The following is a 24,602-nucleotide window of genomic DNA, read 5'->3' on the forward strand; positions in this document are numbered from 1 at the left end:
CTATGCCGCATTTGCTCTGGGATTGCAGTTGTTCCAAGATTTTCATCAGGCAAGTGTCCTTTGCTCTACACCTTCGCTTCCTCTCCAAAATCTTTCACAAACGGTTCTGCAATTTTGGAGTCCTCCAACCGCCACAATCTCCGTTTGAGGTCGTCTTCAGTTGGGTCAGATTTTGGGTTATGTGGACCATATGGCATCAACGTAACTCTCAGATGTTCACGCCATGGAAATTGACCCTTTCCCTTGCTTCAGATTTTTGTTTGGACAAGCACTCCACATTGCTCATGAACAAAGGGTGAGCTGATACAATGGAGCTCTCTAACAGTCGAGGCATCATATACATATACATCAGTATCCGGGACGGCTCCTATGTCGCGCCAGTATGGTATGGATCCTCTGTCGCAGTCAGCGTCAATATCGAGAGGGCCCTCTCATCCGTGGGCGACGGGACCACCCCAACTCTATCGCTCGATCAAGCAGTGTGCCTCTGGTACCTCTGGTGTTGTTATGTTGTGGGGGTTGCTCGAAATCCTCTGTCTATGACTGAAAGAAATCTGTGACCTTCCGCTGTCGCTCAATCTCTCTCATTGTCCCCCTCTTCAAGAGGTCCTCTGTGTTTGCGAATCTCTAGTAAGTAAAATCCGAGGCATCTCTGATCCTTGTATCTCATGACTGTAGAAAGTGGCCCAAAACCCTCTCTGAATAGACAGTGAAAGCGGCCTCATATCTCATAGTATACTGGGCAATGACATATGTAATGTAGCTCTGTCTTTGGCTCTATTTGACACACCTGACAAATCCTAGACTCAATGGGTACTCCTCTAAATCTGCCTGTCTTGATCTCTAACTGATGTGAGGATGTGCGTATCTGACCAATAGCACATCGTATCCCGTGGGATAGATGAGTATCCATGTATCCTGGTCTGATCACAAAACCATCTTCCGTGAGTTGGAGAAGATGCTCTCTATAGAGAGTCATCTTCGTACCTAGCTCATCTGTAGGTTGTATCCATGTCCTCTTCGTATCCAACTGAATCAAGTCATGTCTGATGAGCCTAGTAATCTCTGCCCTTGTGAGGGGGATGGAGGGTGCATCCAGAGAGTATTGAAATGGGGGTAGCCGGTCCATACTAAAGCCATGTAACTGAAACCAAGATGCCATCTCTGCATACCAACATGAGAGAGAGTGTAGCGCGGATAATGTGTCGTGCTCTCTACAGTGTGGGTGCTTCTCAATTCAATGTGCGTGACAATCTCAGTCAAACAAATGGAAAATCTCTCAAACAGAATGAAACACAGAAATAATGGATAACAACAGAGACACAACAGTGGACCAGAACATGTGGACTCGACTAGCTCAAAGAACCATGTATAGACTCTGGCGTGGCAGCACGCTCAGCTCCAGCCCAGGACTCACAGGTACAAATGGGGGTGTCGAGGCTCAGATGTGCAGGGATGGTGAAACAGTGCTCTGTGTAAGACTCTCTGCTCTCGAGAACGATGTTGGACCAAAGGTGAAGAAGATGCTCTCGATGACCCACCGCTACTACTCCTATTTACCACCATAAAGAGCCACCAACGGCTCATAAATGCAAGCCATGTGGTGACCTGGCCACGATGTCCACTAGACCATAGTCGGTACCTGCCACGCGTCACCCCCAGCCCAGAGGGTCCGTCCAGTGTGAACCAGACCAACTGTACTAACTGTGTCCTGTGAAAGTGACATTGTAGCCTGCTATAGGTTGCACGCCACAAGACCGCTCACCGTCTCGGTGAGAGGAAATATTGAAAAACTAGGAAGTAAAACCAATAGGTACCACATGTACATCTCTCTTGAAGCAGGTGCTTTTCCCACTCATGCAAGAAATGATTTCAGCTGGCAAGAGAATTCAACACTTGGAGGAGGAGGTTTCTCTGGTCGAACAGAGGATGGCGGATTCATAAGTAGAGATGATGACAGTTCAGGAGAACTCTAAAAAGTTCCAAGTAGAGTGTGAAGAGCTGCAGCAAACTCTTGGCACTACTCGGGCTGAAAAGCAATGAAGTGTGGCTGCTCTCAACACTTCCGTAAAATAATTGGTGAGCACAGGTGCTCGCTACTGCAGCTCGCCCCCCCCCTTGCTGCGCCATCGCTACCCTCTCCCCCCCCCCCCCCCCCCCCCCCCCCCACGCGCTGCCCCTGCACTGCCCCTGCTCGCTAACCTCCCCCCCCCCCGCTGCCCCTGCGCGCTGCCGCCCACCCGCTGCCCCAAAGGCTGCCCGCTGCCCTCCTTTCGCGTTGCCATCCCCACCCCATCCCCCCGCTCACTGCCGCTTGTGCACCCGCATATTTCCCGGCTGCCCACTTCGCCCTCGCCGTCCCCCCATCCCCCCCCCCCCCCCCGTCCTCTTTGCTCCCGAAGGTCTTCTGCACCTGGCTCGGCAACGCTTTCTCTTCGGACAAGTGCTTGGCGTTCTCGTTCGCACATTTTCTTCACCGCCCGCTTCTTCGACTCAGCAGTAGACACACATGGAGGCTCCAGCTCCACCTCAGAGGGACTCGCCTGAAGCCCCCTCGCCCGACCCCGCTGAGCCCACCATTCGACTTGCTCTTACGCCGGCAGAGCAAGCGAGCCTTGCCACTGAGGTAGAACGCTTGCAGGCGACTTCTGTCATCTGCAAGGTTCTCGGCACTCGTCCTAGCAGAGGAGAGCTGCGAGACCTTCTCCAGGCCCGCCTCCTCGCAGAGGTGGGCAAATTCTCGGACGGGGGTACTACCAGATTGAGTTCGAGACTTCCGAGATGGCCTCCAAGGTCATAGCTATGAGTCCATTGGCCATCCGAGCAACACGCGCCCACTTTCGACAGTGGCGACATGGTTTTGACCCGTCTTCGGATGTGCTAGTAGAGGAGGCGGACATCCCCATCTCAGTCTGCTTTCCGGGTTTACGGAGGGAGTACCTTCCACTTCTCTCCAGGATTGGCTCCGCCATCGGAACTGTCCTGGAGACACCTCGTACGGCAGCATCAGTAGCTGCCAAGGCGGCTGGCATCCCTTCAGTTCGAGTTTTGGTCAGAGATACCCACACGCTCCCGAAGGTCATCCTTCTGCCTCGGGTGAGTGGGGGTTGGTTTAGACAGAGTGTGGAGTACTTGGGTCTCCCGAACCAGTGTTTCATTTGCAAACAGATGGGCCACCTAGCGAAGGCCTGTCCACGGAGGAGACCACGACCCGCACCCCAGCCTCAGCCCCAGCCTGCCAAGGCTGGGCCGCAGCCACTTGGGCCGCAGCCACAACCAGCGACAGAGCACAGATTCAGCGCCACCCTCCGAGCCTGGGGCTCCAGCGGAGGAGGGGTGGCAGCAGGCCCGTGGCCGTCGACGCCAGGGGCCACAGCGACAGCCTGGCACTCAGAGTGGCCCCCAGGTGCCTACTCAGCAGCAGTGGGTTCCCACGGGGAACCGCTTTGGTCCTCTTGAGCAGGAGGAGCCCCCTACGCCAGCCTCCACCTCCGCTTCACCCTCGCCAGCCGCTCCGCCTTCCGATCTCCCCTCCTCCTCCTCATGCCCTCCCCCGCCCTTTGCTACCGCTCACTCCCCACCTCGCCCCCCCCATGTCTCTGCCGCCCCACCCCGCTTCTCCTCTCCCCCGCCCCCCCCCCAGCCCCTTCTCCCCCTCCTCCTGCTTCAGTACCACAGTCGGCTCAGGAGACTGGACCCTTGCCGGCGGCCAGGAGATCTCTTGGCAGCGCCTTCGCCACGAGTCGCCTAGCGAGAGAGGGTCAGCCCTTCATGCGGCCCCCACTGCAGATTCAGACATCTCCTCTTGCAGCTATCCCTCGTGGTTTGACGAGCTTTGACCTCCGACGCCGCTGGGATTTCTTCGATTACGGGTTTACTCGTTTTCTTGGCGATTCCGCAGCAGACCACGAGGCAGCCTGCTTCAGAGTCCACGCTTTGTTCCTCGCCGCTAGGGGGACAGAGACCTTGGACTCAGCAATTGGTTTCTCCTTCCCCCTCTGTGGCAGGACAGAGACAGAGTGGTCCCTCGACTCCGTGGTGGGATGGTTGCATACACAGGTTCTCGAGTTCTCTCACCACATGGGAGAACTTGGCGTTACAGATTTGCTGCAGACTTTGTGGCCACTGGCCAAGTTTACGGTGACACCCCCAGATTCAGCAGGATGTAGACACATTGTGGTGTACTGTTTTGCTGATACGCAGTGTTTGCCTTGCTATGTATTCATTCATGAGGACTCCTGGACAGAGGAGGTTGCTCTACGCACGGCTCGCTCTACTTGGGCTTGGACGAGGCACTCACTGCAATCTCGCCTATCTAGAGGACGCTCCGATGCGGATTACTCCCCATCCAAGCCTGCTTCGAAGATAGCTCGTCTTGCTGCTGCGGCAGCATCTGCTCTCTCTCGCTCCCCATGAGGATCGTCTCGTGGAACGTGCAGGGACTCGGTGGGCCCCAGTTTCAACGACAGCGGGGCCGATTGCGTCAGGAGCTTCAGCGATGCCTTGTGGGAGGAGAGATTGATCTCCTTATGTTTCAGGAGCACCATTTGTCTGAGAGCCGCATTCGGCGATGTGGTCAGATTTTGCGTGGACGATATGATACCTTTTGGTCAGCTGCTTTTGGACTTGGAGGCATCCAGGGTGGGGTATGTATGACTATTGCGGACTCATTACAGCAGGCCATTGTGGGCAGAGGGATTATTGTACCAGGCAGGGCTCAGTGGATTACTATGCAGGTTCAGGGTAGCCTTGTGGGTTTCCTGAACATCTATGCGCCCAATGTGGCGAGTGCTCGTGCAGAGTTTTGGTCACAGATTGTTGAGTCTTTGCCACAGGTTGACCAGTGGTGTGTAGGAGGGGACTTCAACATGTTGGAGAACCCTTCTGACAGAATCGGAGGCAGCCATGCTACTTTGCATGGAGTCGAGTTAGCAGCTTGGGAGAGGTTTTGTATGACGTTGAGGGTCTCGGATACATGGCAGCATTCTGGCTTTGTGAGGCCTCCAGAGAGTCTTGCCTTCTCTAGATCGGACCGCAGAGTGGGAGGAGTGAATCTATCGCGCATAGATCGCTTCTACACTAGTGACCACTTCAGTGACTTGGGGGGATCAGTGGGCATCCTGGCAGGGACATCCTTCTCGGACCATGCACCAGTGATCCTCACAGTGGCAGACAGGCAGAGGAGTGGGAGCACGATGCTTCGCATCCCAGAGCGGGTCTTGTTGGACTCAGCACTCAGAGAGAGGGTCGAGGCTCTATGGACAGAGGGCATGGACAGCCAGGCTCCACCTGCAGACAAAGTGGCCTCAGGCCTAGCTCAGCTCAGCCACTTCTTTCTCCAGGAGTCTTTGGCTCGACGGGCTGCAGCGAGAGGAGGAGCAGCGTCTCAGACGAGGCATTGCTTCACTCCAGAGGATGCAGGAGCAGCATCCAGACAGTCCATGGTTGGAGGAGCAGCTACAGCAGGCTCGACAGGAGCTTGCTTGCACAGAGGAGAGGCGCCATGAGTTTGCCTTCCACCGACAGGCATCTCAGTGGACTCAGGTGGGTGACACAGTGACAGGTGTTTTTTTTGAGACAGTAGGACCTCGGCACTCGCATGCCAAGGTCAATCAGTTGAGGAGACCCGATGGGTCAGTTGTTTGCGAGCCAGAGGATATGCGTGCAGTTGCTACTGACTTCTACCGTGAGCTACTGTCGGCTGAGCCCGAGTCAGAGAGACAGGATGCATGCAGGGAGCAGGTTTGGGCACAGATGCCTTGTCTTGTGACTGAGGAGATGCGGCAGAGGCTTGAGTTACCTCTTCAGCTTGAGGAGCTACACACGGCTCTTAGGACCCTCCCTCGTGGTAGCTGTCCAGGTGAGGATGGGCTGACTATCAACTTCTTCTTGGAGTACTGGGACCTGCTTGGCCCAGATCTTTGTAGTGCCTTTCAGTACATTCTGCACACAGGAGTGATGCCGGATAGCATGAGTGAGGGCCTAATTTACCTCATTCCAAAGGAGGGTGGCTCCTTGGATGAGATTCGACAGTGGCGTCCCATCACCATTCTCAACTCAGCCTACAAAATTCTTGCCAAGGCTCTGAGTTTGAGGATTCAGCCACTTTTGGAGAGCCTTATACATGGGACTCAGACAGGTTTTGTCAAGGAACGCAGTATCCTTGACAACATCTTCACTTTTTGGGAGGCTTCTGCCCTTGCACGGCTCCGTGGGGAGGACCTTGTGATTCTTCTTCTCGATTTTGAGAAGGCATACGACAGAGTTGACTGGGACTTTCTAGAGGGCACGCTACGCAGGATGGGCTTCTCAGAGGCTTGGATCAGAGGGGTGTCAGCTTTGTACAGACAGGCCCACAGTCAGGTGCTTTTGGCAGGAGGTAGAGGTGAGCGCTTCATGCTCACACGATCGGTCAGACAGGGTTGTCCTCTTGCCCCCTTTCTCTTTCTGTTCTATGCGGAGGTGATGAGCAGATTTTTGGTGTCGCAGCAGGTTGGTTTGAGGGGCTTAGCACTCCCTATACGGGGAGATGAGCTTCTGGACGCTGAGTTTGCCGACGACTCAGCCTTGTACTTAGAGGGCCAGGAGGCCAATTTACACAGATGTGGGCAGGCTTTAGAGACCTTCTGCTGTGCATCGGGCGCACTGATCAACTGGAGAAAGACAGTGGCTTTCTCAGTTGGTAGTGCTCCTGTGCCAGATTGGATGCCAGGAGAGGGTTTCAGGTGGATTCCTCCAGGGACTGCAGTTCGGTACTTGGGTTGTCAGGTTGGTTTGGATTTGTCCCCCGAGCAGCAGATTGCTCCTCTTCTCTTGTCCATCAGGAGAAAGCTGTTACATTGGAGCTCAGCACGACTTTCGCTGGCTGGTAGAGTAGTAGTTGCCAACCAGGTGTTGTTGGCGACTATGTGGTACATCACTTCTTGCTGGATCTTCTCGAGTTCTTGCTTTGGTCTGGTCGCGACACTCAGATTGCCCGAGCCAAGGTGGCTTGGTCGGTCATCACACTTCCTTGTTCTCAGGGAGGGCTTGGGATCATTGATCCAGTACAGCAGAGCAGAGCCCTTCTTGGGAAGTTCGTCGTCAGAGGACTTCTTCCAGGCGAGGAGCCCTGGAAGGAGTTCTTGTTGCAGAGGCTTCGTGCCAGGGTGCCTCAGGCAGGAGGCCCTTGGCAACCTTCGACCAGATGGATCTTTACAGAGTTGCGCCGAGTTGGTTTGAGCAAGAGACTAGAGGACCGATTCGCTGTGAGTTTGCTTCGGTCTTGGGAGCTATTGCGGCGTGGCCTAGAGCAGCGACAGCCGACGTGCACGGAGGAGCGCCTACGGCAGCCCCTCGTCTGGAACCCCATGGTTAGCACTCAGAGAGGCCACTTGTTTGGGAGTAGGCCTCATGTTTCTTGGGGTCCCATGGCAGCAGGTCCAGCGCGCTCTCTAGGTGACTGGCTAGAGTTCACAGGTTTGTCAGAGGAGGTGCAGGTTGTCCAGCTACAGGGCATGAGAGGGGTTCAAAGCATGTGTCAGGACATCTCAGAGTCAGTTCCAACTGATTGGCTCACGCCTCTCGAGCCAGTAGCACCCCGGTGGATGGGAGCCTTCACACGACTGGAGGTTCTCATTTCAGTCAGGGCTTGCTCAGAGACTGTCCCAGCCCTGTTCTTCGAGCTTCAGGGTGGGGGACGATTACAGAGAGTTGCAGTAGAGGCCCCGTAGGTAGCAGAGTGTTGTTTCCAGAGGATCCGAGTTGTGGGCATCTGTGGGAGGACTTGCGTCATAGACCCCGACCCAGCAGCTCTTGAGACAGGACACTGGAGGCTATGGGCTTGGGAGTGCTGTCCACTGGCACGAGTACAGTGGGATCCTGGTGAGTGGCTATGGAGGGACCCATTCTCTTCTGCAGACCGCCCAGGAGTCCCTTTCTTTCAGTACACTGTTCGGCTTGGACGTCATATACTTGCAGCACAGAGAGAGGCCCGCCCCGCTGCAGCACGTCATTGGCAGGAGGAGGGTCTCACAGTTGAGTTCTTGGCAGCTTTTTGGCAGAGGCTGTGGGACTCCAGACAGCCGAGGCACGTCACCTTGTTCCAGTGGTTGGTTGCACACAGAGCCACAGCAGTAGGGAGCTGGCTTGTACATAGTGGTCTCTCGGCAGCATGTACAGCCTGTGACCAGTTGGTGGAGAGTCAGCGACACTGTCTTTGGGACTGTCCCTCGGCCCAGCAGGTGTGGCTACGAGTTCTTCGGCTGATGCCTGCCCTCTCCACGGCTCGACAGTACACTTGGGGGGCGGCGGCTTGGTCCACCCTCACGGGCCCGGCACTTCAGTTTGAGCTATCTTCCACCAGCAGGATGATAGTGATACAGGGGGGTCGACCTACACTCCAGCCTGCTACAGACCTTACTCCACAGGAGTGGAGCAGTGAGAGAGCGGAGTGTTGGGAGCTCATCAGCGGCCTAGCTCTCTGGTTCATCTGGCGGGCCCACTGTTTCCGCATCTTTGAGGCTCGCCTTGTACCACCAGCAGAGACTGTTCGTGACTTTTGGCTAGAGCTGATCCATACTCTCAGAGGACAGCTTGAGGGACTACAGGGCAGCTCCGACCACATGCGGGAGCGCCGCGAGGCTTTCCTTCGTCTCTGGCGCCCTGGGCCGTTTTACTCCATGGTCCAGGGGGTGCTCAGATGGCACTACTGTCCACCTGTGTGGCTTTTCCCTCCTCCCATCTCTTGATTTAGCCCCATTGTATATATGCTGTTTTTTCATTGGGAGAGTCTCCCCATCATGTTAGTTGTAGCCCTCTCTTGCAGAGGTGGATGTAGCCCCATGGGCAGCTTTCATTAACTAATAGAAGGATCTTTTTCTCGGGAAAAAAAAAAGTGTGGCTGCTCTGAAGGAGGCATGTGATGCTCGCAGCTAGAATTTCCATAGAGGATGGACGGATTGTGTCTTCTTCTAGATGTATTGACTGGTATTTTCAGCAAATCAGCTTCAGCTGCTGATGGTGGAGAGGGGGGCTGTTTAGGGGAAGGGGAAGTTGAGGGGGAGGGTAGGGGCGAGGGAGTTGGGCTGGGGCGAATCCTAACTGGGCTGGGGCGAATCCTAACTGAGCTGGGGCGAGACAATTCGATAGGGGCGAATTGAATAGGGCTGGGAACTGGTAGGGGCGAATTTTCAAGGCCGGGGCGAATCCAACTGGGTAGGGGCGAATCCAATAGGCAGAGGAATTTTGCAGGTCTGAGGCGAATCCAATATAGGGCAGGGGCGAATTTAATAGGCCGAGGGCGAATTTATAAGGCTGGGGCAAATCCAACTGGTAGGGGCGAGAGGGGGTGGGTTGGGGCGAGAGGGTGATCTAGACTAGTGGCTAATTAGCATGAAAGGAAAACCAGGTTCAAACACTTGAACAGGCATTCCATCACACAACTAAAAGGACCTTGGTTTGAAGCTTCTACTTGTTAAAACATGATCAAATACTGACCAAACGATATTTGAATGTAGCTATCTGGAGTAGTGTGTATGAAGGCATGTCATCAATTCGACTTACCGACTCCATTGCCAGGTCATGTTCAAGCTGCCCACGTGTAGCCTTCATCACTACATTGAACTCCGTGTATGAAGCACGCATGGCAAGCCACAAAGTATCCATAACTTTGAATGCCACACAATACAGCAACTCGAAGGCCATCTCGTCTTCAGCAAGAATTCTCAAGAAACAAACTACAGCCCAAGACCTCGGCTTTCCTGACCAAAGGTCAAGCATTTGAATCAGCATAAAGGTGATGTTCACACCAGCAACTGCGAACGGATACTCCCACGTTGCTCTACTACCTCCTTTCTTGTACAACAGCTGCTGAAATGTTTTCGGGTATCGTTTTGAAAAGAACAACAAATTCTCGAGAGAGATAAATCCTCCACCCTTGAAATCTGTGGATGGGTCAGTCCCTTGCCACCCCATATCTTTCCATTGGCTGGAAACAAAGCCATTCAAGTGTGAGTTGGGAAAAGCAGCAGACCATAAATCCTTCAATACCTCACACCAGATCAAAAGGAAAGACTTCATAGACTTCAATTGCGAGTAGAGACTGTTTTTGATAGCTGTCGTTCTGATCACTTCCACAAAGGGAGCATCTGAGTGATCAATCTCTGTGACCTTTACACTTGCCATTGGCTGAGGTGGCTCATTGGGCTCAGCTACTGTAAGAACTTTGGAAGATGGAGGTGGGGAATTCTCAGGCAAAGAGTGAACAGATACCCCATAACAAGGCATAGATTGGGTAGCTTCCAACCACTCTAGCAGGTCTTCATCTGACCCATCCGGCGGAGTAGGTTGTTCCAGTTCGGGATTGGACTCCATGGACAGTGAACTATGATGCACCACCGGATCCATTCCGCCTTCAAGGAGAATCGGTTGCATTGGGGAGCCAGGGGTTCGTATCCACATTGCATCGTTTCCCCAATCATGTAGTGCTTTCGTGTGTCGTAGCCATGGTCTGCCAATGAGCAATGGGAAGCCGCCTTCTACCTGGGGAAGGCGAACCACCACAAAATCCAAGCTGAATGTGAAATCTTGAACCTGCAGAGGCACCTTTTCTACAATGCCCAAGGGGTAGACAGTCCTCTGGTCGGCCAAAGTCACTGTGAATGGGGCAGGCCTAGTGGGCTGGAGACCCAATGCCAGCATAGTGAATTCAAGCATCAGGTTGATACCCGACCCACCATCTACTATGACCCCTGAGAATTCGCGGCTCATAATAGAAACGGTTAGACGCGGACTCCTGTAATCAGGAAGTGAAGCTTTGGGATAGGATATCATGTAGGATTCGGCGGGCTGCACTGGGAGGTGCCCGCCACTAGACCCTGCACCACGGTACAGAGATTGAATGATGGTAAGGGTGTCACTTCGAAAATTTGCATCAAGTCGAAGCATGTCATACAATGACACTTGCTGAAAGGTATTCTTCAATATAGTCTCTGCTGTAGGTTTTTCTCTTGGGATCAGTGTCTTCTCAGTTTCCTTGATCTTTTGTAAGTCAGCAACTGCTTCTAAGAAAGCCCCATCAATATCAGAGAGCATACTAAAAGATCCTTTCTTAGCACTAGGGGATGGCATGTCAGCTGTTGGAGGAGGTGTAGGCATTGGGGAGGAAACTTGAAAGGGCTGTACCTGCTGGAAGATTGAGGCCGAGGGCTGCCCTCTGAGCTCGTGTGAGGACACCAGCTGGCTCCTCTACCAGCTGCAACTTGTCTTGAGAGGCAATCATATGGGCAGAAAGTGGTGGCTTGGGGTTGGTACTAACTGCTATCAAATTGATCTTGGGAAAGGTGAATTCAGGTTGGCTCTGACTTGGGCTCGCAGAGGTAGAGGCGCGTTGTTTTGGACAATCCTTAGTGTAGTGATCCTGAGCCTCAAGGCAAAGTTGGCACGAAGGAGAGCCTTCTTGCAGAGGGCATTTGCTCTGATAATGCCCATACTCTCCACATCTGTAGCATAAAATGGGCCGATTGGAGGGACGGAACGGCGGACAAGGTGGTTGTTGCATGGAGTTTGAGGGTGACGTGTAGAAGCTCTGAGGGGTTGAGGGAGCATTAGCATGATAAAAACTGGGAGATGCGAAGTTGTTGTGCATACCTTGCATAGGAGGTGTTGTCAGCAGAGGTGGCATAGGGTGTTGATGACCATAGGGTGAAACCATGTTGGATGTAGGTGTCAACCCTTGTTGAAGGTTGGGGGCGAGGCTCTGTTGTAGTTGCCGCATTCCCTTCAGATAATAGCACTCTTTGTCATCATGGCCAGGCTTCTCGCAGAAATGGCAGTAAGCTCGAAGTGAGCAGTCCTGAGAAGGATGCCCTGGAGATTGACATGAGCTACACCATACCATAGCCTTAGTCTCCTGCTGAGACCTGAGCTCTTCTAGCTCTCTTTTAAGTTGATCATAAGCCTCTTGATGTGGGGGCTTCTCCTGTCTAAGAGAGAAGGATCTCTCTTTCTGAAGGGCCCGCTGTAACTTTAGGGCTTCCAGTTCCCTGCGTAAAGAAGTCAAGGGGTCTAATGGACTGTCCACGAGTACAGGGGCAGTCTCTACATGAGGAGAGTCAGTGAACAGCTTCCTAGCTCCCGCTATTCTAGTAGCAGCAGCAACAAAGTCCTCCAGACTGGCTTCAGGACAGAGACTTTCTCTGAACTTTTGTTGACAAGTCTTAGGCAGAGCCTTCTCTACCCACTTCTTCACCATAAATTCTCCTGGTTGCTGAGGCAGCTTGGTGACCAGGGACTTTGTTCTGGTCATGAGCTCGGCAAATGTCTCCTTGGGCTGGACCAACATGTTGGCCAACTCATCTAAAATCTTTTCTTGATAATCCCCTGGTCGAAAGCTTCACAGAACTGATGTCTTAACATAGTCCAAGTAGCAAAGTGGTTTTTAGCAAACTGACTGTACCATTTATCTGCAAGACCATCCAAGGTGGACGGAAAGAGCACAAGGTAGGCGTCTTCTCTATTGAGGTCACGACCTTTGCAAAGAGAAACAAACCTCCGAGCATGGTCATCAGCATCCTCTGTGGAGAGACCCTTGAAGGTAGGGAACTTGATGTTCACCTTGGCCAGAACACTTGTGGCTCCTCCATGGCCTCTTGCTCCTGAGCCTGTTGCTCACTAGCTTGCTGTAACAAAATGGGGGAGAGCCTTACCGGAGAAGGTGACCTAGAGGATGTAGAACCAGTTGAAGGAATGGAGGGAGCTGTATGTGTAGGTATGGGTGATGGGGTTAATATGCTTCTACTGGGCACCAAGGGTTGACGCCGTCTGTGGTAGTACTTCAGAGGACTCAGTAGTGCACTTTGACGCTCCAAAGACCTCCTTGTATGTGTCATGCAGTAACCGCCAACCCCACCAAGCTTTGGGCAAGAAGACCTTCACTTGGGCAAGACAAACTTCACTTGGCTGAACATTGGTCTAGACTCTACTAGACCAGGGCGAGTGACTAGACCACCGGGCCTGGACCAGGACGAGGAAGGACTAGACCAGGGACGAGAAGGACTAGACCAGGACGAGCACTAGGTGGACCAGGGCGAGAGAGGACCACACCAACAAAGCGAGAGACTAGACCAGCTAGATTAAGCTGTCAAGGGTGAAACTGGACCATACCAACTAGATTAAGCTGTCAAGGGTGAAACTGGACCAGTCCAACAGGCTTCACAGGCGAAGCGAAGAAACCAGCTACTCAACAGAGTGAGACTTCCGTTGAGGTCCCACCGTGATCGCCAAAATGAGAGCACCTGTAGCACGGATAATGTGTCGTGCTCTCTATAGTGTGGATGCCTCTCAGTGCAGTGTGCGTGACAATCTCACTCAAACAAATGGAAACTCTCTCAAACAGAATGAAACACAGAAATAATGGATAACAACAGAAACACAACAGTGGACCAGAACATGTGGACTCGACTAGCTCAAAGAACCATGTACAGACTCTGGCATGGCAGCACACTCAGCTCCAGCCCAGGATCTCACAGGTACAAATGGGGGTGTCGAGGCTCAGATGTGTAGGGATGGTGAAACAGTGCTCTGTGTAAGACTCTCTGCTCTCGACAACGATGCTGGACCAAAGGTGAACAAGATGCTCCCGATTACCCACCACTACTACTCCTATGTACCACCATAAGGAGCCACCAACGGCTCATAAATGTCAGCCATGTGGTGACCTGGCCACGAGGTCCACTAGACCACAGTCGGTACCTACCACGTGTCACCCCCAGCTCAGAGGGTCCGTCCAGTGTGAACCAGACCAATTGTACTAACTGTGTCCTGTGAAAGTGACACTGTAGCCTGCTACACAGAGAGAGAGAGAGAGAGAGAGAGAGAGAGAGAGAGAGAGAGAGAGAGAAATTAAATGAAATGAAATGTTATATTAACGTCTTCCAAAGGCAAAAATCACCTATGAAACCAAAAGTTACAGCGCGGCGAATCTGATACAATGTCTGAGTACCAAAAATAAAAAAGGTACTAAAAAAAGGGGTACTAGAGGATCCTATACTGCTAGATGTGAACTAAGCAGCTAGTGGAACTATGTAGGATATGAGTAGGGGGGTGAAAGTAGTGAATGAGGGCTAATACAACACAATGTGAGAGCTGATACAGGTTGGTGAGAGAGAGAGAGAGAGAGAGAGAGAGAGAGAGAGAGAGAGAGAGAGAGAAATGAAATGAAATGTTATATTAACGTCTTCAAAAGGCCAAAGTGACCTATGAGACCAGAAAGTTACAATGCGGTGTATCTAATACAAAGTCAGATTAACAAAATAAATTAAACTAGGATAACGAAATATAATTTACTGCGGAATCCTAAACTAAGCTGATAGGTATGAAAGGTGAAAGGCGTCAAATGTGTGAACTAAGCAGTACAATGTGTAGACAATATGGGAGGGAAGTAGAGATCCATCTTCATAGAGATCCATCTTCATCTGCACTCTCGACGACGAAAAAGTATGGCTCGAATCCTTTGTTGTACCCTCCTTCGAAACTGTGTAGCTCCTCTTCTCCATCGGGGTCGTCTAGAGAGAGAGAGAGAGAAATGAAATGATATGAAATGAAATGTTATCTTAACATCTTCAAAAGGCCAAAGTGACCTATGAGACCAGAAAGTTACAATGTGGTGGATCTAATACAAAGTCAGAGTAACAAAATAACAACATAACAGAACAAAGATATATACTATGGGATCCTAGACTGGTCGATGTGAATTAAGCAAAATGAGCGGCTTGCTGGGATAGCTAAATCACAGGAGATCTAGCATCGATCGTTGGCGGATCTCATTAATCTCCTCCATGGTTAGTAGTCTGACCGGGCGTAGTGCATGCCTGGCCAAAGTGCTCCGAATCTTCTGATGTAGCCTCCGTCGATGTTGTGTAGTCCTCCGCAATCGTGGGCGCCTAGATTTCCCCAGCTCAATCGCTCGGTCGATCAGTGTGCCTCTGGTGTGAGACGAGAGGGAGCTCTGCCGTGGGAGTGGCTCATGTGGCTGTCCCGTGTCTGCTCTGAAGAAGTTTGTGATCCGTCTTTGAGACTGGCTAGCCTCACCACTCATCAGGCTATCTTTGTGTCTGCGCAGCTCGAGCAAGAATAAACCCAGGCATCTCTGATCCTCGTATCCCATGACTCTTGAGAGTGGTCCAAAACCCTCTCTTAACAAGCAATGGAAGCGGCCTCATATCTCGTAGTAGACGGGGCAATGGCATGTGTAGTGCAACTCTCTCTCAGGCTCCATGTCACACAAGGGGCATGTCCTAACCTCTGCTGGTACTCCGCTGTATCTCCCAGTCTCAATCCGCAGTTGGTGAGAAGATGTGCGTAACTGGCCAACAGCACATCGTATCCCATGAGACAAGTGGGTGTCTAGGTATCTAGGTCTCGTCACAAAACCATCCTCCGTAAGCTGGAGAAGATGGTCTCTATAGAAAGCCATCTTCGTGCCCAGTTCCTATGTTGGCTGTATCCAAGTCCTCCTGGTGTCTAGCTGGTCAAGTCTTGGCGGATGAGCCTGGTGATCTCGGATTGTGTAAGAGTGAGAGATGGTGCATCCAATGAGTACTGGAAGGGTGGCAACCTGTCTATGCTGAACCCATGCGCCTGGAACCATGATGCCATCTCCCCATACCAGCATGTTGTATCTCCTTGCATGGCTAACTGTCGAGAGGACTCAAGTGCAATGCGAGAATATCTGTCTCTAGGAATTTCCCATGTGCGATGTATGAAGAAGACTGATCTGGTGAGCGCCTCAACCACTAGTCGGGGGGCCGCTAGCTCTGCTCAGATAATGGCCCGTGGTTCTGATGCCTTGGCTCTAATGAGCCGCGAGATCATAGAGACGAGAGGTTTCTCCATGTTCCCCCATCCATCAGTGCGACCCTGCCTCCCATGGTGATCCAACGAAGGTCCCCAAATCTCAGCTCCATAGAGCAATGCAAAAGCCACCAAAGTGTCAAAGAGCCAGAGCTTCGTCCGAGGCTCCTGAAATTGAACCTGTGAACACATCCTCTCCAATCTACCCAATGCTGCGAGAGAGAAATGAAATGATATATTAACGTCTTCAAAAGGCCAAAATGACCTATGAGACCATCAGATACAAAGTGGTGAATCTAATACAATGTCTCAAGTACAAGTACAAAAAGTACTAAAAGTAAAAATGAAAACTGAAAATGAAGTGTGAAATGTGAAATGTGAAAATGTAGAATAGGCCCTCAATGACAATCTGGGTGTCGTGCTAGAATGCCTCTGATCCTCTGCTGGAGTCTCCGTCGATGTAGTGTGCTCCTGTGTCTCGGTCGTGGTCGTCTCGATCTCCCGAGCTCAGTCGCCCTGTCAATGAGGGTGCCTCTCGTATGAATGCGAGTACAACCCTGTGCTGGTGGTTGGTCTCTTGGCTCCCTCGATCCAAAGAAGTCTGTGATCTGTCTCTGCGACTGTCGTATTCCATGTCTCCTCAACACACTATCTCTATGTCGGTGTAGCTCAAGTAGATATAGGCCAAGGCATCTCTGATCCTGATACCTCATGACTCTATCTAGGGGTCCAAAACCCTCCCTGAATAAGCAATGGAAGCGCCCTCGTATCTCATAATACACAGTGCAATGGCATATGTAGTGTAGCTCTGTCTCTGGCTCTCTACCGCATAGTTGACATATCCTAGACTCCGGCGATATCCCTCTGAATCTACCTGTCTCAGTCTCCAGCTGGTGTGAGGATGTGCGAATCTGACCAATAGCACATCGCAGACCATGAGACAAATGAGTGTCCATGTAGCTGGGACGAGCCACAAACCCATCTCCCGAAAGTTGGAGAAGGTGCTCTTTGTAGAAAGCCATCTTGGTGCCCAACTCTTGTATCGGCTCTACCCATGTCCTAGTGTCCAACTGTATAAGATCCTACCGAATGAGTCTAGTGATCTCCGTCCGTGTGACTGGTAGGGAGGGTGCATCCAGGGAATACTGAAAGGGAGGCAATCTATCCATGCTGAGACCATGCCTCTGAAACCATGAGGTCATTTGCGCATACGAATATGATGCATCTCCCTGCATCGCTAACTGTCTAGAGGACTCAAGAGCCAATCTGGTATATCTGCCTCTATGTGTATCCCATAGACTGTGCATAAAGGACACTGATCTGGTAAGAGCCTCAATCTCTATAGGAGGGGCGGCTACCTCCGCTCGAATAATCGCATGTGGTACGGAGGCCTTGGCTCTAATCATCCGGGATATCATAAATACCAAGGGTCTCTCCATGTTCCTCCAACTGTCATGATTCACAGATGGTCCCCACACTTGGACCCCATAAAGCATAGCTGAAGCAACCAATGTATCAAAGAGCCATAACTTTGTTCGTGGTTCTTAAAACTGAACCTGCGAACACATCCTCTCTAGCCCTCCCAATGCCACATAGGCTCTTGACAGTCTAGTCTCTGCTGCTCTCCTCAGAGTAAACCTCGGTCCCGTGAATACCACCCCCAGATATGTATATTCATCTCTGTACTCCACAGTGTCTTGACCATATACGAATGCAGGTGCCGATCTCTTGACCCACTGTGGTGTGGTGTTAAACACCATAACCTTGGTTTTACCAAGGTTCACAGACAGTCCACTATCCTCCGCAAAGTTGTGCAATGCATCCAAATGTCTCTGCATGCCCTCTGGCGACTCTGATATCAACACAATATCATCAGCATATAATAATAAAGGGATCCATGTCCCTGCTAGCTGAGCGCCTCTGTCACCCTCTCTGTCAATGTAGTCAGAGACCTCATCTACATACATACCAAAAAGTGTAGGGGACAAAGGACACCCCTGTTTCACTCCAATAGTGGAATGAACAATGTCAGAAATCCCCTCAGGAGTGCGTACCTGGCCAGACTGAGCCGTATAAAGCCATGATCCCCCATATGATCTCTGTGGGTACTCCCAACTTCAGTAGCCTGTGCATCAATCTGGTGCTTGGCACTATGTCAAATGCTTTGCGGAAGTCCACAAAGCAGCTATACATCCGTCTCCCATGAGCCGCCCTACCCTCCACGATAATGGCTCTGAGTGTAAGAATATGGTCCAAAATGGAGAAACCCCTCTTGAATCCAGCCTGTCCTGCTGCTCGTATGCCCTCATTTTCTGCCCATTTACTCAGTTGTTGTTCAAGAATGGATGCATACAACCGTGCCAATGTGTGCCCTATCATAATAGTACGGTAGTTCCCTGGCACTGTGGGGTCCCCTACCTTGAAGAGAGGTACAATAGTAGATAATCTCTAGGACTCGGGTAGTCCCTCACACATGACACGGTTAAACAACCGTGCAAGAACCTCTGACAGTAAATCTCTAGCATGTATCAAGTGCTCTGCCACCAAACCATCATGATCATATGCTCTCCTAGTCCTCATCCTGTCAATGGCGTTTTTCACCATCTCAGTGGTAAAGAAGGTACTAGTGGCCGGACATGGCTCTAGAGGGTCTGGTAATGGTGGTTGCCCGGGTACTGTATATAATAATGCTGCATACTGACCCCAAGTCTCGGGAGAGGTAATCATTGGAGGAGGTGAGTGCTCACGGAAGAGACGCCAGGCCTCACCTGAATCTAGACTCAAAAAGAGCTGATACAAATCACGTTCCATCTGGGCTAAAAAGGCCCGCTTCTTCCGTCGCACTAAACACCGAAGAGCAATTCGAGACTGTCTATATGTAATGACTCTAAGTATAAGCTCGCTTTGAATCTGAACTCTCATCTCTCTGCATTCCTCATCATACCAACTATTCTGAGGCATGTTCCTAGAACGTCTTCTCAGATCTGGTTGAGTGTGTGGGTATGCCTCTGCTGCTACCCCATGCAAGATCTCCGTCAATAAAGTGGTGATCTCCTCCACTGTATATACAGCCTTGCCTGCCCACATCCGTCTGTAAATCTCTTCCACATAAACTGAATCCGTCTCTGGTGTAAAAGTATACCGTGTGTGTGTAATCCTCCGTGGTGTCTGAGAGACACTATACTGGAAAGAGACTGAAAAAGTCAGGAGAGCATGGTCCACTGCTACTCCATCAGGCCTAGGGCTCACACTGAAATCCTGAATATTAGAGATGAAGCTCGGTGAAGTCATGACATAGTCTACTGTACTGGCCCCATGTCTCTGTGGAAAGCATGTGAATCCCCAAGACGAAGGAAAAATCTCTAGACCATTAAGTATGGCCAAACCATGCATAGTCGCCATCTCTATGAGATATCTCCCATACTCTGTGTGCTCTCTATCCTGTGAGTGTCTGTCAAGCCCCATCTCCGATATATCCATCTCTCTAAGCATCTTCTCCGAGGTATCATAAAATACCGTTTGGGAGTTGGCCATCCTGGCATTAAAGTCTCCCAAGAGAATGATATCTCCATCTCTAGAGAACTCCCATATGTCATCATCAAGTATAGAGAAAGGGGATTGCCCTCTAGGTGAAGTATAGACTGATGTGCTAGGGGGAAAGTAACATATAGCAATGTATAAGAATCTGCCTGTCTCAGCTCTCAGTCTCACCCACATGTATCTTGCCTGGTCATCTCTTCGGACAATCTGTAATAGCAGCTGCAACTCCTCCTTGAATAAGACTGCTACCCCTCCTGAACCTCGACTCCCATGCTGGGATCTAGCGTCTGGCCGACAAGCTGTCTCCCATAAATAACCGAACAGAGGGTAAGCGTTCATGAGGCATTGCATGACCATCACGTGAATTCGTTCCTCGGCGATCATAAGTGACAGGAAAAAGGTGAATATTTTCCCGAGTATCCTGCCTTGTCGAATGCTCCAATTGGTTACCTCTACGTCCGACCACCGTGGCCCAAGCTACATCCTCATCTACTTTGTCCTTCCCTTTTACATATTGAACCTGAGATTCTTTACTGTGTACCAAAGGACTTCATTGGGATAGAGGCCTTGACCTTTATCGGAAGTAGTATTTGAAGTATGCAGCCTATCCCCTTGAATATCCGTTCGAGGTTCAGTGTCCACCCTAACCAGCTCGTTGTTATTCTCCTTACACTCAGCCATAAAGTGGCCCAATTCACCGCATTGCAAACAATGGCCTGCAAAAGCTCGCCACCTCAACCGAAAAGCATGGGCCTCATACCTTCTCGTTTGAGCCTCAACCATGAGGGACGAGGATGGGAAGTATCCCATAACATGCATAATCTGTTGCTGTTGGCAGAACGGGGGCGGGACCAACACTTTGCCAAGGGATTGCATAGCTGCATGTAACAAAGGCCAAAACATAGTCGGGCAATCCACAACTTCCACCCAAATGGGACATTCCTGTTTCAGGATCTCCGTAACAGGCTGCCATGGAACAACATGAACTAACTGCCCTTCAAAAAACAAAGGCATTTTACTGACAAAGCTTGACGCGTATTTGTGGTATTGAACAGGACCTCGAAGAAACCTTTTGGTCCATCAAAGATTTCATCAACAGAGTCAAATTGCAACAACCCATTTAACCACTGACGTATCAAACCCATTTGTGGCACTCTACCTATAAAAAAGAAGATAGCACCTTTCTCATGAAAAGTAGGCAGAACCTGTATAGTAGACTGTGTCTACGGGGACGTCAATAATGTCCCCTTGTTTGACATCCATTGCATGAGCTTCATGCTGCTTCCTGTATTGATACATGACAGTGTTTGCAAATTGCAGTAGATGCTCCCGATCCACACGTTGATCTTTACAAACATCAACCTGATCATTAGAGCATCCCGTCTCAGGGTCAGCCATCTCTTCTTGAGGCACCTCAGAAGCAGCACACCTGGGTTTTTAAAGCATTCCTTCATCCCTATCATCCGATTCCTCAACATCTAGGTCAGGGCCCAAGGCTGCCACCGAGTCCTCCATGAAGGAGGTATCCAAAAAAGACATAGGCGGACCTTTACTGAAACTGAAAAAAGTGCACTGTCAAAAACCCTACAGAGGCTGTACAGAGAAAACATTGCCAACACCCTAAAAATTGCACTGAATACTGCAGCAGAAGCTTAAAAACAGCCCTGTATAAGATGACGAAACCCTAAAATACAGCAGGCGAACTTCTGAACAGCGCTGTACAAAAAAGTTAAACCTGAATTCCACTCTGTACACAGTGACGAAACCCTAAAGCAGGCCTACAGCAGGTGATGAAACCCTTAAACAGCCCTCAAATGGTGGCGAAAACCCTAAAACAGATTCGCAGCAGGTTCTTGGCGAGCAGGAATCTGAGGCGAGGACGAGCAGGTTCTTGGCAAGGGCAAACTGGCTGAGGCGAGGGCGAGCTGTTGCGCTGCCAACCTGCTGGACGAGGGACGAGAGGCGAGCTCTCTCTCTGCTGGACGAGAGTCTTGGGCGAGGGCGAACTGCTGATCTTGGACGAGAGACGAGCTCGACTGGGCGAGGGGCGAGCTGCTGGTCGAAAGACGAGGGGCGAGCTGCTGGACCTGGTCAAGGGCGAGCTGCTAAGCCTGGGCAAGCTGCTGGTCCTGTGTCAAGAGGTCGAGCTCTTGGGTCGAGGACGAGGAGCCTACCAAAGGGCAAGGGCGAGGGCGAGGGCGAGGGTCCTGACCTCTAAAGGACGAGGGCGAGCTGCCTCCCAAGGGCGAGAGCGAGCTGCCTACCAAGGGCGAGGGCGAGGGCGAGGGCGAGAAGAGCCAAGGGTGACAGACGAGACCAGCCTGCCAGGGCTAGGGCGAGGACTTTGGTGACGAAGGCGAGGCCAACCAGGGCAGAGGCGAGACCTCTGCTGGTGAGTCTTTGTCCTTCTCTCTCAGAGGGACCAACCAGCCGAGGATGGTGATGCAAGTGGCTTCACCACCCCACAAAAAATGAAAGCGACTTTCAAGCGGAGGAGCAGAGATAGTATACTCTCGCCAAGCTCACTGAGGGCAGGGAAAACCGTTAGAGTCCAAGATGACTTAATGATGGAGAGGGTTTAAGTAATGATTAAATCTAAGCTCAGCTTTATGAGAGATGACATCAGGAAAGAGATGTACGCAAATGCAGATAGCTACAAGAATTCTATGTATGCAGATATGAGGAAAGAATTAGATAAAGCTATGCTTGATAGGCATGATGAGATGTATCTATCTGTGAAAGGGGAGATGCAGGCTCTAATGCGGGCAGAAGTGAATGTAATGGAATGTATTATGCAGAAAAAGTTGGATGAGGCAATTGCAAGCTTTGAATCTTGGAAAACCAATGTGGAAAAGTGCATGAAGGAAAAAGATGGAGTGATTGAAGAGCTTAAAGGGGAACTTGCAGCTTGCAAAATTATGCCCAAAACGGAAGGGGAAAATCAGCCCTCGATGTTAAAGGAGCTCGAAGATATTAAGGAGCAGGTGAAAACTCTGCGCGAAGGGGAAGAACAAAACTCGAAAGAGGCTTCCTCATGGGCGGAGCGCCTTTTTAAAACACAGGAGAAAGTTGACGAAGCAGAAAAATGGATTGAAGGTGCAAAGAAAGGGAAGGCCCGGATGCCAGAAGCCGCACAGACTTCTACCATCATCAATATGACCATTGAGGAGGAACAGAAGAGGAGGACTAGAGCCCTCCATGTGCGTATTACTTGTATCAAAGACACCGAAAATGTAGAAGATGAAGTGAAGGAACTCTTGCAGCGCATGGGCATCCCGGAACCTATGCACACAAGTGCTTGGTGAGTAGGAAAGAAAGGAGTGGATGAGAAGGGAAACGTCAAAGAGAAAGCACTTATTTTGCGTTTCCCGACTTTGGAAACAAGGAAGGAATTCCTGAAGAAGAGACCGGCACTTAAGAAAACTGGAATATTTATGGGGGATGACCTTACTTTAGCACAAATAGCACATATGCAAGAGTTGATGCCAGAGATCAAGGCAGCAAGGGAGAAGGGAAAAATTGCCTTTTATAGAGGAGGGAAAGTAGTGGTTTTGGAAAAACGCACAGCATGATATAATTTGCGGAATAGATCTCGAAATGATGGGTCATCTCTTAGTCGTCTGGATTTTGATAGGATAGAAGGGGTCGCGCTATTACTCCTTGGGATAGGAGAAAAGCAAAGTTTTTCTTAGAATACCTCTTCTATAAATAGCGCGCTTTCTTCTATGAAATTACAAAATGCTTTTGCAGTTCTGGGAGATTATATGGGTGATTTTCTGCAGCTTTGGACGCTAAAGAGGGGCCAACTAACATGCATTGATCTGCCCCTTCTTTGATGATATCTCTTTGTTTCACATGAAGATTGTTCACTGGAATGTAAGAGGGATTTGTTCACTGGAAAAGCGAATCTTCACTGGAATGTAAGAGGGATTTGTTCACTGAAAAAGCGAAATGCTTTATGGAAATCCATGTTCTCCAATAAATGGGATGTTCTTTGCGGAGTAGAACACAAACTACATGTTAGAGCTGGCACTAGTTTCGTGCATAGATTCTTTCATGTTTTCTTCACGAACCTCTAAATCCGGCGTTATGATGGTTGTGAAGGATAGCTTTCAACCTTCTTTAGTTCATAGAGATATTCTTGGTAGATACCTTGTTGTCAAAATTCATTACGAAGAGCACTTGCTATGATTGGTTGGTGTCTATGCTCCTCATTCAGTAAGAGCTCGTTGCTCTCTATGGCGCGATTTCCATCAATGTTTGTCATGTGGAAAATTTGGTGTTGGGGTGAAGCCCCATGTGGCCGGTTAGGTCAGGTGCCCGCCCACTATAGTTATTCATTATGTACAAAATAGAATAAGGGGGCTCACATGTAGAGAGTGAGTTTTAGCCCCTGCAAACACAAGGTCTCCTCTTCTCCTCTCTTCTCCATCGTTGCACACACTCACACACGCTCCCGCTCACACACTTCAACTGGTATCAGAGCTCAGGGATTGGGAGCACCATTGAAGCTCAGCGGGAAAGCAGGCAGAGAAGCAGCAAAAATTGTAGCCTGTTTTTGCAGGTCTGTTTTGGCCTACCAAAACGTCTTCATTCAAACTGATTCCCACGATTCCTGACCGGTTTTTTGCCCTCTACAACTTTGTAGAAGAAAGTTTTCTCAAAATCTTCACCAATTTTGAGATACGTCACTCAGACTGCCTGCATGTCTAGGGTACACAGGTGCAGATTTTTACAGATCTGTTTCGACCTGTAAAAACAGCACATTTCACGTCCATAATGGAGACTCGCAACCGTTTCCGCGTGGTCTACAACTTTGCAGAGAGAAGTTTCTGCAAATTCTGAGCAGTTTGGAAGATATGGACTGATAGGCTGCAAGGTATTCGGAAAGTTGAAGATTATGTATGCCTATTGTGGTGATTTGCTACATTCGAAAAGCTCGGATTGAGCTTTGTCATTCTCTTGATTTACGCATTGATGTTTTTCTCTCAGTGAAGAGAGTGTGGGTTGAGATTTTCAACACATTTATGCGCATATGTTGAGAACACTTTGTGGATGTATACATTCTTGTGGACTCTCAGGATTTGAGAGTGGATTCATCACAAGTTATGTGCATTGACTTGTGCGATTGAGCAGATTTCAAGTGAGTGGTGCATGGGTTTGCAGAGAGATTTGCAAGCATTTTTAGCACGATTCTAAGCTGAATTTTCAGCTAATTTGGATACTCTTTG

The 24,602-nt window shown here is 50.3% G+C and overlaps 2 protein-coding genes across 15 annotated transcripts in view; both read right to left on the bottom strand.

Moving 5' to 3' along the window:
* The window catches only part of LOC147449734 (uncharacterized), a 172,457-nt gene that overhangs the window by 32,990 nt on the left and 114,865 nt on the right, over nt 1-24,602 (bottom strand). The window lies entirely within an intron of this gene.
* LOC147449735 (uncharacterized) lies at nt 9,466-10,059 on the bottom strand. The gene has a single exon (XM_086522686.1). It carries the CDS (start codon nt 10,057-10,059, stop codon nt 9,466-9,468), a length of 594 nt encoding a protein of 197 aa, XP_086378812.1.

Source organism: Adiantum capillus-veneris, chromosome 10 (assembly GCF_014529385.1).
Source record: "Adiantum capillus-veneris isolate H3 chromosome 10, ASM1452938v2, whole genome shotgun sequence".
NCBI lineage: Eukaryota > Viridiplantae > Streptophyta > Polypodiopsida > Polypodiales > Pteridaceae > Adiantum > Adiantum capillus-veneris.